At 38.2% G+C, this 19228-nt stretch overlaps 1 protein-coding gene across 3 annotated transcripts in view; it reads left to right on the top strand.

Moving 5' to 3' along the window:
- The window catches only part of DNAI1 (dynein axonemal intermediate chain 1), a 258163-nt gene that overhangs the window by 198505 nt on the left and 40430 nt on the right, over positions 1–19228 (top strand). For all 3 annotated transcript variants that reach the window (XM_074196569.1, XM_074196568.1, XM_074196570.1), the window contains exons 14-15: positions 13913–14002; positions 17828–17915. In XM_074196569.1, coding sequence (XP_074052670.1) covers positions 13913–14002; positions 17828–17915 — 178 coding nt within the window. The remainder of the gene's footprint in view (positions 1–13912; positions 14003–17827; positions 17916–19228) is intronic.

The following is a 19228-nucleotide window of genomic DNA, read 5'->3' as shown; positions in this document are numbered from 1 at the left end:
GACTGACTTCCCTCATCATCTAGCTCCTTTGCCAGCCAGCTTCTGAGTTTCTCCAAGCTCCCCACCACCCCAATCTGCCCCACCCCCACTCCCCAAATCAGGTATCTAGCTGCTAAGTGTTCTGTGAAATAAAATTTCCATTCTGTGTTTAAGCTTGCTCATTAAACACTTCTCTTAGCAGCTCCCCTGCAACTTAACAGCCTGGCCTCTGGCACCGCCTGTCCCTTTTTAAAGAGCCTGTGTCCCCTAGAATATAACTCTTAAAAGAAAAAGCAGATACATTTAAACAGAGCACAGCAAGGTTTTAAAGTAGAGATATTAAGTGAACTTTTTCACCCCAATTTTTAACTTTACACTTCTTCTTTCCAATTCTCAGTGTTACTGGAGCAAACAAACAAGGGTCAAAATTATCTTGAAATGTGTCAGTCCAAATGGAAAATGCTTCTCTTTCCAGAATATTTTCCCTACTTTCCTCCTTTGTCTGGCCACAGACCTAATAATAATCTATTTCATTGTTTTTGTTGGCATTGTTGCCATGGTCATCTTCTTTTTTGTTTTTTGTTTTTTTTTAGATTTTTGCAAGGCAAATGGGGTTAAGTGGCTTGCCCAAGGCCACACAGCTAGGTAATTATTAAGTGTCTGAGACCAGATTTGAACCCAGGTACTCCTGACTCCAAGGCCAGTGCTTTATCCACTACGCCACCTAGCCACCCCATGGTCATCTTCTTCATCGTCATTGTTGTCATTATATTACAAGGTGACTACTGGCATGGACTTGGAATTGGAAGGGACCTTAAAAATCATTAGTCATCACAAATTCTGAGCTAGAAGGGACCTTGAAGTCCATCAGGTCCAGCCTCTCCATTTTACACATTAAGAAACTAAAGCAAAGCAAAGATAAATAAATGACTTGCCGATAGTCACACAGCCAGTAGGTATCAAGAGGAAGTATTTGAACCCAAGACTTCCTGATCCATCCCCCAACCACTCCACCATTCTGCCTCTCTAGGGTTTTATCTCCTAGGCTGGTGTAGTTGCATATAACCATGTGGTAGTTATGACATCAGGAAGAGAGAAAGTATGATTTATATTCCCTTTTGGCTTATACCTCTAGTCCCCACTCTTCAACCTCTCCTTTTCTTTCCTTCTTTTCATTTCTCTTCCCCTTCTCTTCTTCCAACTTCCCTTTCCCTTCTCTCACCTCTTTTTCTGAACATCTCCTAACCTTTCCCTTCCACTACCTAATCCATCCTTCTTTCTTAATCTGGCTTGGCCATTGCTGTTCCAGAAGTTCTTAGAATCAAGACTCTTCCAGAAGATATGAGAAACACCCTAGACTGCCCTGCTCCTTTGCATGAATTTGTGCTGACTCATTGGCATCTTTAGTAGGATCACTAATAACTTTAATTATATATATGTATATACATATACATATACATATATATATATATATATATATATATATATATATATATATATATATCATATATTAGCCCTTCTTTCTTGGTTTACCCTCAAAGACCCCTATTTGTGATAGGCACTAAGTGAGGATCCAACTAAGGCTTTTCATTATATGAAAACTGTCTTCTGTCTCCAAATTACAAGGGATACTGGGCAAGAGAGTGCTGGGAATTCAGGGCAGTTCATCCCTACTACCAGAGACGATGTAGAATGTTTCTTTGGGTCACACATTCTTTCCAGATAATGATAGTTTAAGAGAAGCATCTTCATAAATAAATATAAATGCATATATGTATGTGCGTATGTGTTACTTTGTACATTTAAGAATCTTCTCATAACTATCATCTGATCTGATCTTCACAACAACCCTGTAGTGAAAGCAATCCCAACTTGGCAGATTGGAAAATTTCCCAAAGTTACCCAGGAGAAAGCCTAGACCTAGTCTTCCTAAAGAAAGATGGTTCACCTTGTGTATCCCTGAGTCATTGTAGCCAAACCTCTTGCAAGGTTCCTGGGGGTGGGTGAGTGGGAGCAAGAAACACTTTTAATCAAGGAGAAGGAGGGCAATGACCTTCCTTTAGTCCCCTTGAGAAGAAATTACAGCCAAGCTTCAAATCTAAATTTTTTAAGGCTCAAGAGAAGTGGTCTCCTTAAGGTGTGATAAAGAAGTAGCTCTTTGCATTTTCAATGAGAGACTAAATGACTTAGAATATAAAAGATATTTAATTTTCTCTAGTTTCCTGCATGAATTTTGACAGTCCAGATGGCATGTCAGCCAACTCACCCTGTATTTAGACCAATGGCCCTGTCTTCTGAAAGGAAATGGATCCTGGCCTAGACAGACATCCTCTGAGGGGATGAAATAAAGAGGTGGGGAAGGATGCTGACTGTCTGTGGGTTCAAGAGCTTAGGAAGATTGCATGGAAATGGGGTTCTTAAACAGTTTTTGAGTTGGTAAGAGTGTAAAGACTCGAGAAATGCCTTGGAAGGAGAGCAGGCTGGACAGAAGATTAATTTTGTCACTTATAGATGTGTTTATATAATTCATCATTAGTTTTTTTCCCGTGAACTTAGGCCCAAAATATCCAGTCACACCCCAGAAGTGACACAAGATGAAAGGGAAGGGTGACAAGGAAGAGTGAGCAGACAACAAACAAGGAAGGAACCATCAAGGAGGAGAGGGAGAGAAGGAAGGAGAAACAGAAAGGGAGAGAGAATAAACAGGGAAAGAAGGAAAAAGGAGAGAAAGAATGAGAGGAGGAAGAAGGGAAGGAGAAGGAAAGAGAAAAATAAGGAAGAGGGGGCAGCTAGGTGGCATGGTGGATAGAACACCGGCCCTGAAATCAGGATGACCTGAGTTCAAATCAGGTCTCAGACACTTAATAATTACCTAGCTGTGTGGCCTTGGGCAAGCCACTTAACCCTATTTGCCTTGCAAAAACCTAAAAAAAAAAAAATTTAAAAAAAGATAGTTTTCAACATTTTTTTGGTAAGATTTTGAGCTCCAAATTTTTCTCCCTCCATCCTTTCCTTCCTTCCTTCCCAAGCCAGCAGTCAATCAGATAAAAGCTATACTTATACAATCATGTTAAATATGTTTCCATATTAGTCATATTGTGAAAGAAGCACAACAAAAGAGAAAAAACCATGAGAAAGAAAAAAAAGCATATTAAAAAAGTGAAGATATGCATATGCATATCCTTTGATATGCATTCAGATTCCATAGTTCTTTCTCTGGATGTGGATGGCATTTTCCATCATCAGTTCTTTGGAATTGTCTTGGATCACTGTATTGCTAAGAAGAGCTAATTCTATCATAGCTGATTATCATACAATGCTGCTATTAATGTGTACAATGTTCTCCTGGTTCTCATTTCATTCAACTTTAGTCCAGTTTTTTTCAGAAATCTGTCTATTTATCATTTCTTATAGAACAATAGTTTCCATTATATTCATACACCACGACTTGTTCAACCATTCTAAACTGATGCAATTTCCAGTCTTTGCTATCACTAAAAAGAGATGCCATAAATATTTTTGTGCATGACAGTCCTTTTATCTTTTTCATGATTTCTTTAGGATAGAGACTTAGTGGTATTATTGGATCAAAGTGTATGTACAGTTTTTTAGCCCTTGGGTATAGTTGCAAATTGTTCTCCAGAATGGTTGAATCATTTCATAACTCCTCCAACAGTGAATTAGTGTCTCAGTTTTCCCACATTCCCTCCAACATTAATGATTTTCCTTTTCTGTCATATTAGCCAATCTGATAGGTGTGAGTCAATACCTCAGAGTTCTTTTAATCGTATTTCTCTAATCAGTAGATGATTTTTTTATATGATCATATGGGAATTACTTGTATTCTTATAAATTTGACTCAGTTCTCTAAATATTTTAAAAATAAGGCCTTTATTACACTGGTTGTAAAATTGTTTCCTAGCTTTCTGTTTTCCTTCTAATCTTGGTTGCATTGCTTTTGTTTGTGCAAAACCATTTTAATTTAATGTAGTAAAAATATTATCCACAATGCACTTTATAATGTTCTCTATCTTTTGTTCGGTCATAAATTCTTCCCCTCTTCATAGATCTGACAGATAAACTATTCCTCACTCTCCTAATTGACTTATGATAGCACCCTTCATATATAAATCATATTACTATTTTGACCTTATATTGGAATAGGGTATGAGATGTTGGTGTATGCTGGTTTCTGGGTCTGGCCTTACTGTTGGGGTTAAAGAAAGGGCATCCAAATAGGAAATCCAAAGCCAATCATATCAGGTTTATAGGTGTAACTGAGGAGACAGTTTCACCTCCATCACCTTTTATATGGAACATCATTAGAGCAAGGCTAGATAACAGCCTGGGGATTTTAGCTGAACACATTCTCAATATGAATCCACTCTAATATGGCAAAAAAAAAAGTACAATCATAGGCTAAAACTAACTAAAAAAAAATAGTGTGCCAGACTCTCCCTTTTGTCCTCTGCCTTGTCAGACCACATTTGGATTATTGAGTTTGGTTCTTATAACATGAACAAATCCATCAGAGAATAGCTAGCAGATAAAAGACCTGGAAATCATGTCCAGTAAAGGATGTTTGAGACAAGTAGAGGAACTGAATCTAGAGAACACTACCTATGCAAAGCCTAAGACCACAAAGAGTGTCTACAATGGAAGAAGAATAGCAAGAGAAAGAACCAGATATTCACAGGAGACAAATACCATTTTGTTTTTAATGTTACTCAATTGTTTTCACAGGTGTCTGATTCTTCGTGACCCCATTTGGGGTTTTCTTGGCAAAAATACTGGAGTGGTTTGCCATTTCCTTTAAAGATGAGGAAAATGAGGCAGAGTTAAGTGACTTGCCCAGGCTCACTTAGCTAATTAGTGACTGAGCCCATAATTTGAGCTCCAGGCCCAGTGCTCATTTCACTGCCTCACTTATCTGCCCAGCTAAGTGCTTTTATATAGTGCTTTATATATTTATATAGTACTTTAAGACTTGCAAACTGCTTTATAAATGTTATCTCATTTGTTCCTTAATCCAATCCTGGGAGATATTATTATTATTATTATTATTATTATTATTATTATTATTATTATTATTCCCATTTTATAGATAAGGGTACTTAAATACAAAAAGAGTGAATGATATGTCCAGGGTCACACAGTTAGTGTCTGAGGTGGTATTTGAACCCAGTTCTTCCTCTGGAAGGAAAAAGCTTCAAAGGAACAATATAGGTAAATAAGGAATGGAGAGTGGAATAATATTGAATATTAATAATGTTAAGAATTCCAGGATGAGGGGTAGGCAGGATAGAGCATGATGGAGAGCTTTGGGGGCAAAGATTAATCAAGGCTGAAATAGAATCAATACTGTATCCGGGTATAGACCAGGATAAGGAGTTATGGGTCAGATAGCAAACCCAACATAATATTTCATTTTGGGAAGGTATTCAATTATCAATGGTGCTTTCTACCTTCTAAAAGCCGATAATTCCTTTACTTGCCTTAATGATAATTTTAACCTTTCAAAAGAAAGAAAAACTACAACAAAGGCAAATTCTAGTCTAGATCCAATTTCCATCAAGAAGAAGGAACCAGCTGGTGGAATGGAAATGATGAGAACTCTTAACAAAAGTAACCACCCCATTTTAAAATCTGTGATCAAGGGAGAAGAAAATTGAAAAGTCTACCAATCCCTAGATCTGGGAAGAGAATATTTCAAAATCAAGCAAACAGAAGGTAGAATGCCATGGATTAAAAATTCTAAAGGAAAAAAATCGGTCCAGAAGGGAGGGATTTGGAGCTCTCAAGAATGAAATTCTGAAAACCCCAAGAGAATCAAGTTTGATGAAGAAGGACGTGCCAGACCTGTGCTATACACTGGAGGTTACAAAAAGAGGCAAAAGATAATCCTTGCCCACAGGGAGCTTACAATCTAACGGAAGAGACAAACAGATGTGTGCAAAGTAAGCTATATGCTATATGTTTAAGAGCAGCTAGATAACACTAAAGATAGAGTCAGGATGATTTATCTTCCTAAATTTAAATCTGGCCTCAGACACTAACTGTGTGACCCTGGGTAAGTCGCTTCACCATGTTTGGCTCAGTTTCCTCATCTATAAAATGAACTGGAAATGGCAAAGCAGACAAATATCTTTGCCAAGAAAACTCCAAATGAGGTCACAAAGAGTTGGACGTGACTGAAATGACAAAAGAAAAAAGAAAAGCTATATGTATGATAAAAGATGGAAATCACTAGAATCAAGAGGAATTGGGAAGGCTACCTATAGGTGAGATTTAGTTTTACTTGAAGCCAAGAAGGTCACAAGTTGGAATAGAGATGGAGAGCATTCCCAAGTATGCATAGGGAACTTGCCAATCAAGTTAGATTCTTTTAAAGTACATATGCAAGATGTAACTATGGGCATGTGATGGAAGATGAATGCAAAAGGGGCAAGATCCTTTAGGAATAGTGTCAGTAATGATAAACTCTTAACAAGAGGCTGATTAGGAAAGCCAAAAAAAGGATGGTTTTAGGTTTGGGGTGGGGGTGGGGGAGAAGAAGATCAAAGATAGATTGAGGATGGATATAGAATGATAATAATCAACAATTTAGAAAAGAGAGCCACTTAATTCTTATTTTATTTTTTTTTCCTCTGGCAAGGGAAATGACCTTGTAACTCCAAAGGATAGAACAAGTGACTAATAGAGAGTGACTTGCAATACAAGTAGGGCAATAGTAAAAAAAGCATTAGCTGCCCAGGAGGAAGCTCAAATCACCTAGCCTAGATAAATGACATGTTTTAGAAACTGGCAGCTGTGATTGCTGAGCCACTGTCAATGATCCCTAAAAGGCTGGACAAATAGAAAAGGCACCAAAGTATTACAGACAGGAAAATAGGTCCCAATTTTCCAAGAAGAAAAATGGAATCTGCAGATGCAGAGTTGGTGAGCTTGACTCCAATTCCTGGCAGAATTCTAGACTGTGAACATATGAGGAAGCCACAATCCAGCCTGGTTTCATCTAAAGTCTTCATTATCCTGGCAACTGACCTTAATGTAGTGCTTTAAAGGTCTCAAAAAAGCATTACAGGCTGGATCTCATCTGATATGCACAGGAGAGCTATGAAGGCAGGTGGAAGGATAGGGGTTATCCCCAATTTACAGATGAGCATACTGAGGCTCAGAGGAGTAAAATGACCTGTCTATGGCACAAAAACAGTGGGTGTCAGAGGGAGGGTTTAAACCCAGGTCTTTCTACCTCAGGGTCCAGCATTATATCTCATTATGCCAATCTGCTAGTCTTAATTCCATTTTTTTTTTAATTATAAGACTGATTGATCATGGATATCCTGTCAATAGTTGACCTTTATTCTAGGAAGCATTATACAAAATCCTGATATTTTTGCAGAAAAGTTGATCTAGACTATAATTAGATTTATTTAGAACTTGTTAAATGGCTAAACACAGAGAAGACTCATTAATAGAGGCAACTGGTGGCACAGTGACTAGAGCAGTGGGCCTGGAGTCAGGAAGACCAGCTTCAGATACTTATAGTTTGGGACACTGGGCAAGTGGTTTAATAACTATCTACTTCAGTTTCAACTGTAAAATGGGAATAACAGCAGCTACCTTGAAAGATTGTTGTGAGGATCAAATGAGAGAATATTTGTAAAATGCTTAGAACAGTACCTAGAATTGTTAAAGATTTTAATCATTGTTTGTTCCCTTTCTCTTAATAGTTCAATGGCAACTTAGAGGTTTTTGGTAGACAACCCCAGGAATTTAATGCTTATTCTTGTGTTTGCTAACATTTTTGCAATGACTTGGCACAAATCTGGGAGGGATAGCTAGCACAATGAAAAACAGTCAGGTCTCAAAGATCTTGACAGGTACTCTAGAGCACTGGGGCCAAATTCAATAAAAAAAATTAAGAGAGAAAAATAAAACATTCTACACACAGGTTTAAAAATTTCATTTCACAAGCCTAAAGAGGGCAGGTACAAAAGAGGTGGGACAATTCATATGAAAAAGATCTGGGAGATCTTAGTGGACTGCAGATTCAAAAGGAGATAACAATGTAATTCTGTGAAAAAAGCTGATGCAATCTTAGGTTGCATTAAGACAGAATGTCTAACTACTAGAGAGGTGATAGTCCCAAGGCACCTTTCCCTGATCAGATCACATCAAGAGCATCCTGGTCAGTTCTAGTAACTTTATTTTAAGAAAAACTGAGATCATTCAAGTTAGTGAAAAACCTTGATTTCAGATCATTTAAGGAAAAGTTACAAGAAAAGAGAATTTTTTTTAACTTTTAAATTTATTTATTTATTTTGAATTTTACAATTTTCCCCCTAATCTCACTTCCCTCTCCCCACTCCCCCACAGAAGGCAGTCTGTTAGTCTTTAAAATTTTTTTAAAAATTGTTTTAAGTTCACAAACCCTGGTTAAGAACTTTTGGCTTAAAATTAAAATGACTATGAGGTATAACCTCATATCTACCATATTGGCTAAGAAGACAGAAAAGGAAAATGATCAATATTAGGAGAGGTTGTGGGAAGACTAGGACAATAATGCAAAATTGTGCCTGATTGTTGCACTGATGGAATGAGCAACAAGATTGATCATCAACTCCATGTTGCTATTAGGGTGTACAATGTTCTTCTGGTTCTGCTCATCTTGCTCAGCATCAGTTCATGCAAATCCTTCCAGGCTTCCCTGAATTCCCATCCCTCCTGGTTTCTAATAGAACAGTAGTATTACCTCTCTCTCTCTCTCTCTCTCTCACACACACACACACACACACACACACACACACACACACACACACACACACCACAGTTTTTTAAGCCATTCCCCAGTTGATAGACATTCACTCAATTTCCAATTCTTTGCCACCACAAACAGGGCTACTATGAATATTTTTGTACAAGTGATATTTTTACCCTTTTTTGTGATCTCTTCAGGGTATAGACCCAGTAGTAGTATTGCTGGATCACATAATTCCAAATTGCTTTACAGAAAGGTTGGATGAGTTCACAGCTCCACTAACAATGTATTAGTGTCCCATATTTCCCCACATCCTTCCAACATTTATCATTGTCCTTTCTGGTCACATTGGCCAGTCTGAGAGGTATGAGGTGGTACCTCAGAGATACTTTAATTTGCATTTCTCTAACAAGTAGTGATTTAGATCTATTTTTCATATGACTATGGATTACTTTGATTTCCTCATCTGTAAATTGCCTTTGCATATCCTTTGACCATTTGTTAATTGGGAAATGGCTTTTAAAAAAAAAAATTTGACTCAATTCTCTGTATATTTTAGAAATGAATCCTTTGTCAGAAATAATAGTTGTAAAAATTGTTTCTCAATTTACTACATTTCTTTTGATCTTGGTTACAGTGGTTTTTGCCTGTGCAAAAGCTTTTTAATTTAATGTAATTAAAATTATCTACTTTGTTTTTAATGATGTTCCCCATCTCTTCCTTGGTCATAAACTGCTTCCCTTTCCATAGATCTGACAGGTAAACTATTCCTTGATCTCCTAGTTTGTTTATAATATTGATTTTATGACTATTTCCTGTATCCATTTTGATCTTATCTTGGTATAGGGTATGAGGTGTTAGTCTACTCCAAATCTCTGCCTTACTAACTTCCAATTTTCCCAACAGTTTTTATTGGAGAGAGTTTTTATCCCAATAGTTGGACTCTTTGGGTTTATCAAAGCAGATTATTATAATCATTTCTTGTTATTACACCTAGTCTATTCCACTGATCCACCACTCTATTTCTTAGCCAATACCAGCTAGTTTTGATGACTGATGCTTTACAATATAATTTTAGATCTGGTAGAGGAAAGGAGAATTTTTAATGAGGATGAGAAGATAGTTGTTTACAAATATTTTAAGAACTGTCCCTCAGGTGTTTGAGAAATTAGACTCACCTTCTTGGTTCCAGAGAGTAATTCACATTCAATGAGTGAAAGTTGAAAAGAGGTAAAATTTAGGCTTTCAGGCTTGATATAAGAAACAATACCATAAAAATTAAAAATTGCAAATACCCAAATATGAGACAAGGAACTGCTAGAAAAACTGGAATCAGTTTGATTAAAAAAAAATTAAGGGTTAGCTAGGAGTCAGGAAGACCTGAGTTCAAATGCAACCTCAGACACTTAATAATTACCTAGCTGAGTGACCTTGGGCAAGTCACTTAACCCCACTGCCTTGCCAAAAAAAAATAACACTATAAGAAGTTCTAAATGAATCCTTAACTTAAATATGATATTGCATACTTTATTTAAAAATAGAGGAAAATGGAAGGAAGTTTCACAACCTAGGTAATATGAGGTTTCTTAACCAAAAGAAAGATTAAAAATAACCCAAAAGATGGGCACATTTTGATCACATGGAATTTAGATACCTTTGTATGAACACAACCATTAGAGCTAGGATGAGAAGGAAACTATTTTGAGGGAGAAGGAAATGGCAAACAACTTCATTATCTTTGCCAAGAAAGCCCCAAAAGGGGAAACAAAGAGACAGACTAGATTGAAAAAAGAACTAAACAACAAATACCCTGAGGGAGAGGGAAGTCTTTGTTTTCATTTATAAACCCTGATAAAAGTCTGGTAGTCAAGATATATAGGAAAGGAATACAAATCTAGATAACCAAGAGAAATTTAACAATAGATAAGTAGTCACAGTCTATTCATTCATCTCTCAAAATTGAAAACAATTAACAGCCATGTAAAAGACAGCTCCAAATCATTAATGATAAATGCACATGAGAAACATCTCAGAGGGTTAACCTCATATCTAGGATATTGACATAGATGACAAAAGGTGGAAATAGTCAATGGTGGAAGGGCTAAAAAACAACAGTCACACTTAAAACACTGTAGGTAAAGCTGTGCATTGATTCGATCATTTCAGAAAACAATTTGCTTTTTTAAAAAAGTTCCTGAAATGTCCATACTGAACCAGAGATCCCACTGTTAGGTTTATAATTCAAGGAAGACAGAAAGAAAGGTAATGTATTTGTATATATACATACATGTGGTTATACTCACATACACATGCATATATATACCCCACATATATCATATATGTATGTGTATATGTATATTATGGATATATGTAGGTATATCAAAATAGTCCTAGCAGCAAATTTTATAGTAATGAAGGACTAGAAACAAAGTGGGAGGAATAGCTGGATAAATTGTGGTACTTGAATATAATGAAATATTATTGCCCCTCATGATGCAATGGAAAGACTGCTAAACTAGGAACCAGAGAACTCAAGTTCAAATCCCAATTCTATTCTTTGTTGTCAATTTTACTTTGGACAAGTTACTTAAAACCTCTCTGAGACTCAGTTTTCTTATGTGAAAAATAAGGTAGTCAGTTATCTCTAAGAGTTCTTGTAGCTCTAGACCTGGCCTCATAGGAAAAGGCATATCTGAACTGATGCCAAATAAACAGAACCAGGAAAATGATACCCACAATGATTACTTTAACCTAAATTAACAATAAAACATATATGAATGTTGTAAAAATAAAATGAACAATCTGGCTCCAAAGAAAAGGCAAGGAGAACCTTCTTTTCCTTGGAAAGATAATGAAGCACAGAGATGGGGGGGCATACACTGGCAGACACAGTGCAAATTGGTTTTGCTGAATTGTTTTTCTTTATTATGAGTTAAGACTCACTGGGGACAAATAAGTGAGTGGGATATGCAAAAATTTTTGTGATTTTAAAACAGAAGTCATCAGTAAAACTCTTTTCATGTGGAACGGTTTGCTTTGAGAGGTAGTCAGTGCCCCATCACTGGGGGTATTGAAATGAAAACCATATGGCTCCTGTTGAGGATATTTTAAAGGAGATCCTTGAGTCAAGGAGACCTTTGGAGTGCCCTTCCTCTTCTCTTAGATGCCAGGATATTATGTGAAAAAGAGAAAATATAAGAATCGCGCTGTTTTCAAATATTCATCTTTCTTTTTAAAGAGGACAAGTGACATTATGTCTTTACTTGCACATGAATTAAATTTAAATAAAGCAAAGTTGTTCATTCTGATGATATTATAGTGGGGTACATGGAGGTGTTCAAGATCTAGCACCTCTATTGTAAGGCTTGTCAAGCCCTTTTCATCAATGCTCATCCACTTTTTCCCATTTCTCACCTGTGGTTCCAAGAAGTTGTGGCACGCACAGTGGCCACACCCTAGTAAATTGTCTCAGGAGTTGGGCTAAACCAGGTTGAGGGTCTTCAGATGTCTAAAGGACTGTCATATAGAAAAGAAATTGGACATACTATATGATTTCAAATGCAGAGTAGGGACCAATGAGTACAGAGGATTTTCTAACAATCAGGATTGTCCAATAATGAAACCAGTAGCAATCTCTTGAGGTGGTAACCTTGAGGATAACCATTACAAATATTTGTATTACAAATATTATAAAAGGAATTTTTACATGATGTGGGAAGTTAGGTTAGATGATTCTAAGAAGTCTTTCAACTTTCAAGGGTCTATAATTCTTTGGGATAATTCAGTTTGATCACAACATCCTGTCTCTGAGGAAAACCATGTGGACAGGAGCTACATGATGAAGGCTTCATACCTAAGAGGCTGCCCAGTTGGTGCAGAGATCAGAGAGCTGGGCCTAGTTTTCAAATCCTTCCTCAGACATTTACTAGCTTGTCAACCTGGGCAAGTCACTTAACTTCTAACTGCCTCCGTGTCCTCAACTTTAAAATAGGTATCATAGAACCTGCCTTGCAGGATCAAATGCAATACTATTTTTAAATGTTGTAAAGATCAAATGCAATAAGATTTATAAACTTAGTACAATTAACAGATAATTATTCTCTTCTCTTCCCTGTTTTCTTCCTCAGTGATATAGGGCCAGAAAAACTTAGGTTTTTTTTTTTAAATGCCTTAATAAAAAAAAAACCTTATTCCATTGGTAGCTGATGCTCTGGCTTCTCCTCTTCCTCTCTCCCTACCAAGTTCCTCTACCTCAATCCTTCTGTAAATACTTCTCATTGCCTTTCTGTTCCCACCCACTCTGTAATGGAGACCAGTACCCAGAATCTCCTTTCTGGAAGTTTTTAAGGAGGGGAAACGAGGAGCACAAAAGGTTAGGAGGACCAGGAAAATGGAGAGAGGTCTCTGAGTTAGAAGGCTGCAAAGCAAGAGGGAAGGAAGGCTCTCCTCTGAAGTTATAGAAACAGTAAAGCTCAACACCCAGCTCCTGAGACTGACTAATCAGAACAGGAGACTGCCATCTGGCACAGTGGGATGTCCACCATCTCTGCCTCCCAGCCAGCTTTTTTCCCCTTAATGCAAGGTTTGGTTTTGTTGTTGTGTCCCTAGGATCTAGTAGTGCATCTGACACATAGTATGCACTTATTAAATGCTTGTTAAATTGAATTGGACACAATGGACTCCATCTATCGCATGAGAAGTGTAAAAACAATAGCCCAGAAGCATGGGCTCTCTCTGCCATTATAATCTGGTTTTGATATTCAGTTGTTTCAGTCATGCCTGACTCTTCATGATCCCAGTGGGACTTCCTTAGCAGAGATACTTAAATGCTTTGCCATTTTCTCCTTCAGTTCATTTTACAGAGGAGGAAACTGAGGCAAATGCGGTTAAATGACTTGCCCAGAGACCCACAGCTAGTGTTTGAGGCCGGATCTGAACTCAGGTCCTCCTGATAGCAGGGCCAGAACTCTATCTCCTGAGCCATCTCTCATCTCCTTCTACCCCTCATCTGAGGATTGCCCTGGTTATGGTCTGGTACTTGCTCCAAGTACAAAACTTTCTAGTCACAGGAAATTAGTTACATGCTAAGATTTAGGGGGAACTGGAATGTAAGAATCCCAGTTCACAGACCTGTTCAAGGTTCCATTGTTATATCAATTGATTTTATTTCAGGTCAGGTGGCAGAAGGACGACATGGACAATAATCTGAACTTTTTCTCAGTCTCATCTGATGGGAGGATTGTATCCTGGACTCTGGTGAAGGTAATTTATCCCCCCCCCCCCAACCCACCTCATACCTTCAGCTTCGTGTCTTTGTTTATGTCTAACCCTATTGGAGGGAGAGACAGCAACAATAGTGGATAGGGTACAAGAGTATTCACTGGACTTGGAATGAGGAAGCTCTGGGTTCAAATCCCACTTCAGATATTTTCTAGTTGGGTGATTTGGAGCAATCATAGAACCTCTTTGTGCCTGTTTCCTCATCCATCAAATGAAGAGTTGGACTTGCCATCCTTCCAGGTCCCTTTCAGTTCAACCTGTGATCCTATGATCTAATCTGTACTTGGATAGAATTCTCTTTCCCCCAGAAACCTGGGACTCTTTGGAAGAGAACAAAAATAAACACTCCTCTGTCATCTTTACTCCTCTCCTTGTATCCTGCTCTTCATTTTCTTTTCCTTCCAGGTTTTTACAGGGATTAGAGGGATTCATGGTCATGGTCATTGAGAAAACTCTGAGAAAGAACTGAAATGCACAGAAAAGGGAGAGGGGTAACTAGATGAAAGAGTGGTAGAGAATAATGGAGATCAAGTTAGCCAACCTTTCTATTTTGCCCCGGGCCAGCCCTGCCAAGAGCATTCAGAAAACTTGGTTAAGTGACTTATGGAGGGAGTCTCACCACAGGCTATCTTGTCTACCCACTAATATTTGAACATCAATCCTGATTTTCTTAGTTCAGTCCCTTGGAGTCCTGTCCTCCCTAGCTCTAGGAACCAAAGTATTAATGATTCATCTACACCAATCCCTACTAACATGTAATCTTTCTCTCCCAAAAATAATTCAATGTGACCATTTAAACCCCTACTATGTACATAGGAGATCCAAATATTGATGGCTCCTGCCATCACCTTTAACCAGCTAGCGAAAAAATAAGATATATATACACACACAAAGAAGCCTGTATAAACCAGAACATAAGTACATTTTAATAACACAAACTGCTATTCAAGATCTGATGAAGTAAGATTTGTTTTAAACCATGGGAGTGAGAAACAGACAGAAAGAAAGAAACAGAAACACAGAAAGACAGAGTATTCATGGAGGACGGAGCATTTGAACTGAGTTCTGAAGAATTACAACAAGGACCCTTCCAGTACAAGGGATGAAGAAGATAGAAGACTGACCCTTAACTGGATAGTGTGAGTGCCCCAAGACAGTTTGGGGTGGCCAACATTCTCTGAGACCTACTGTGGTCAAGCCCCATGCTGAGGTGATGCTAGGGCAGAAACAGAAGAAGGGACAGATACAACCAGGAAGGGGGAAGGGGAGGTGAGTCACAGTCTAGTTGGGGAGATTAAACTCATGCTGAATAATTCAAGAACAAATAGTGTCGGAGCTAAGAAGATGGCAGATCAACAGAAGGAGGAACTTCCCAACCATTACAGCCATCCAAAAATATCATGACTGACCCATTAGGCAGTGAGTTTCCTATCACTGGGACCTGGATGACCACTTTTTCCAGAACGGAGCAAAAGAAACTCTTGCTAAGGCATGGGTCTAAGGTTCAGAAACCAAAGATGACCCAAAGAGGCCTGAAGTAGTCAGAAAAGGACTCCAAAAGATGAGAATTAAGTAAGACCCTGAAGGATGTATAAGGTTTAATTAGAAATACCCAGTCTTAGGACATGATCCTGAGCTGGAATTGAGCTGGAAGGCACCAGCTTTTCTCTCACACTAGCCAGGGTTTCAAAGTACTGGGGCTGTGCCTAGTGTCTGACCCTCCCCACCCCAACCCCAGCCCTGGTTTCAAACCATAGGCCCATCCTATTATTACTCAGATCCTATCTCTATTAACCAGGCCCCACGAACACCCCTCCAGGGCCTACAACCAGTGTCATCTGGGTCTTGTATTTTCATCCATGATCTCTGACAGAAGGTAGACTCCCAGAAGTTCAGATTTGGGGAGGAAGGTGGAAGGGACGACTATATTGTCTAGTTAGGGAAATAAGACCCTCAGAATAATTAAAAAAACAAGATGGTAGCAGAGCTAAGGAGAAGGGTTATATTTCTGCTCAATCTAAGGTAAGAATTAAAGAAGGCCTTTGAAATTATCTAGACCATGGGTTGTTAACCTTTTGTATGTCCTGTACCCCTTTGGAAATCTAATGAATGCTATGGAGCCTCCTTTAAATCACTGAAGGAAATGCTAATTTTCCATTAAAGTTTAGTAAAAATGAAGATGGAATTTTTTTCTCTATTCAAGTTTTCAAACCATCTGAAATCTTTTCCCAGATTAAGAATCACAGATCCAAAGCAACCTTCTCATTTTATAAATGCACTAAGACCCAAAAAAGCTTACTTACCCAAGATCTCATTTTTAGTAAGTGATAGACTTTTCCTTTGCTGGGAATTAGTCAGTTAAAGAGTATGGTAAAACAAGAACATTAAATTTAAGATGGTCACTTTTCTAGGGTTAGGAAAATGACCTAGGTTTGACTTTGGAAAAATTATGCAACTTCCCCAAGTCTCAGTTTCTGTCTCTAGAAAAGGGAGGCCTATAATGCCTGCCTCACAGAGTAATAAGACATAATTATGTCTTAAATACCATTATGTAAAGTTCTTGGTAATCCCTAAAATGAGAAATAGGCACTAAGGCTCAGGGTGTGGTAGTCATCTCTGAATAATAGATAAATAAGTGAAACTCTATAAAAGGGTAAAACAGCCCTGTGCAACTAGCTGATAAGCACATACCAGACTAATGGACTAGGATAGGGAAAAATAGAGTAGAACCAGCATCAAAGAGACCTTCAGGAAGAGGTAAAAGGACCTGAAGAGAAGCAGCCTGAAACCTTGGGTCTCCAAGGAAACTTCCTTCCTCAAGTCGGGAAATCCTGAAGAATAGAGGTACAGTCTGGCCTAGAGCCAGACTACAAGAGATAGAACCAAGACCAACTTCTTGTGGGGTTGAGGATGCTACCAGGGAGCTGGTGCATTACACCTCAGATGAGGACAAAAGCTGAATATACATGGATCAACCAAATCAGTTCAAAGAATTACCTATGTGCCTGTCTGCTTTAGTATTCCAATTAACATTAATTTCCTTATAAAATTTCCCAGTTAAACCTGCTGAACATGGAGGGTTTGTGAAGTAATTTCATACCCCAATCAAGTGGAGTCTTTAGCTCACTGCTAGTGGTCCATTGGTGTAAGAGAAGCCCAGGAATATCCCTGGAGTTATAGAAAAGGGAATGTTTAACATATATATTATATATATATATATATATATATGAAATACATACATACATACACATGTAACACACATACACATATATACATATACATATATATATATATATATATATATATATATATATATATATATGTTCCACCATTCAAGACTTGAACTCACATAAAAATCCAATTTGTTCATGAGGTTCTCCTCTTAAAGTCAATGGACTCCAAAATATGTCTCAGAATCCTGAGGATTCTGGGGGTTCCCAAGAACCTTTCTCAGAGGATCTCTATGTTCAAAGCTGTTTTCATAATAATACTAAGATGTTTTAATTTCTAATACAGTAAATATCAGTATTCATAATACACATTTAAAAAAAAAGCTTAGGTGGGGAGGGGGAATCTTCAATAATTTTTTTAAAGTGTAATGGAGTTCTGGGACTAAAAAGTTTAAGAATGACTGCTCTAAGATTTAAGATTATTAGAATAGTCAAGCTCTCTTCCTTTTTTAGAAATTAGGATCCCCAGGTCCACTTTCTCTGATCCTTCTCCCTCTACCATCACAGCCAGTGGGAATACTACCTATGGGAGCTCAGGATGGATAATGGCACTACCCATTGTCTTTTCTGCCCACAGAATGAACTGATGCACACAGACATCATCAAGCTAAATGTAGAGGGCTCCACCACCCACGGTCCAGAGGAAATGAATGTATTCACAATCGGTATGAACCCTTCCCAAGCACAGGCTTCTCTTGTCAGCCTCAGACAGCCTACACTCTCTGCTCTTCTCATTCTTCCTTCACAGCTGCATGTCCCCATCCCAGGTCTTGTCCTTGTCCAGATGGCCTGGGGCCATGAGGCAGCAGAAAAGTCCCAAATGATCCTCTTTCTGGTATATCCTGTGGCTGAGACCCTAAATCTTCATTATCTCCCTGTGGCAATTCCTTGTTCCTGCATTCCCAACTATCCTATATACCCAGGCTCCTGGTCTCCCAATGGAGGAGTTGGCAGACATAGTCATCTGCCCCCCAGAATAGGGGCAGGGATTAAATTCTAGGGTTAGTCAAGGATCTGAGCCAAGGTAAGTCAGGTCAACTAGGATTCATCCCTAGTTGGTGCCAGGGGAAGCAGGCAAAACAGGAAACCAGAGACTGAAGAGTTTCCTTCAACTGGAAAATGTGGGTAAAAATAATACTCTTTTATGCAGTTTCAAGACTAGTTAAAAATAGCCTTCTTAGAAGAACCTACTCATGCCCAGCAAAAATGTCAGGCTGGATGAAGCTCTAAGGTCTGACCAAGATGGAACCCATTCCTGGACCTGTGACTGATGTATTAAGTTTGTCCCTCCACAGAAACATGTTGCCTGGAGTAAAATAGGGAAGACTGCTGGCCTAGGATAAGCATGTGGTTACTGGGGCAGCTCACTGAGAAAGAGGCCCCTAGAGTACCCACTTCTTGAGGTCAGATTCTGTTTCAGTATTATAATCTTTTATATCCTCCATGCCATTTCATAAATATCTTTGTATTTTCTATTTTTATCCATCTCAATTGCATTATAATGATCTATTCCATTAATGTAGCACAATTTATTTAACCATTCCCTTATTTCTGGACTTTTAGGCTGCTTCCTTTTTAAAATAATTATATATATAAAATGAATGCTCCTTTGAAAATTTGGAACACTTCTTTCCATCTTCTGTTCTCTCATCCACTAGTTTCTTCAACACTATTCTCTCTAGTTTTCTTCTTATTAAACACTTGATATACATTAAAAGATTAAATGAACCATGGCTTAGTCTAATGGTGGGATGTCAGATCCTCAGAAAGCCAGGCCTGGAAACTCCTGAAAAGCTGCCCCTTAATCAGGACTAGGGCAGATAATCAGGAAAGGGACAGAAGCAAGCCAAAATAGAGGTATGGACAGGTAGGCAGTCAGTATTAAGCCAATGACAGTCAATGGGTATAGAACCTCACCGAAGAGATGTAGGTTCCAAAAGTAGCAGAGGCTTAGGCCAGCTTTCAGAACCCATTACAC

Source organism: Macrotis lagotis, chromosome 8, assembly GCF_037893015.1.
Source record: "Macrotis lagotis isolate mMagLag1 chromosome 8, bilby.v1.9.chrom.fasta, whole genome shotgun sequence".
Classification (NCBI taxonomy): Eukaryota; Metazoa; Chordata; class Mammalia; order Peramelemorphia; family Peramelidae; genus Macrotis; species Macrotis lagotis.
The sequence above is the reverse complement of the archived record's forward strand: the minus strand, read 5'-3'. Positions and strand labels throughout refer to the sequence as shown.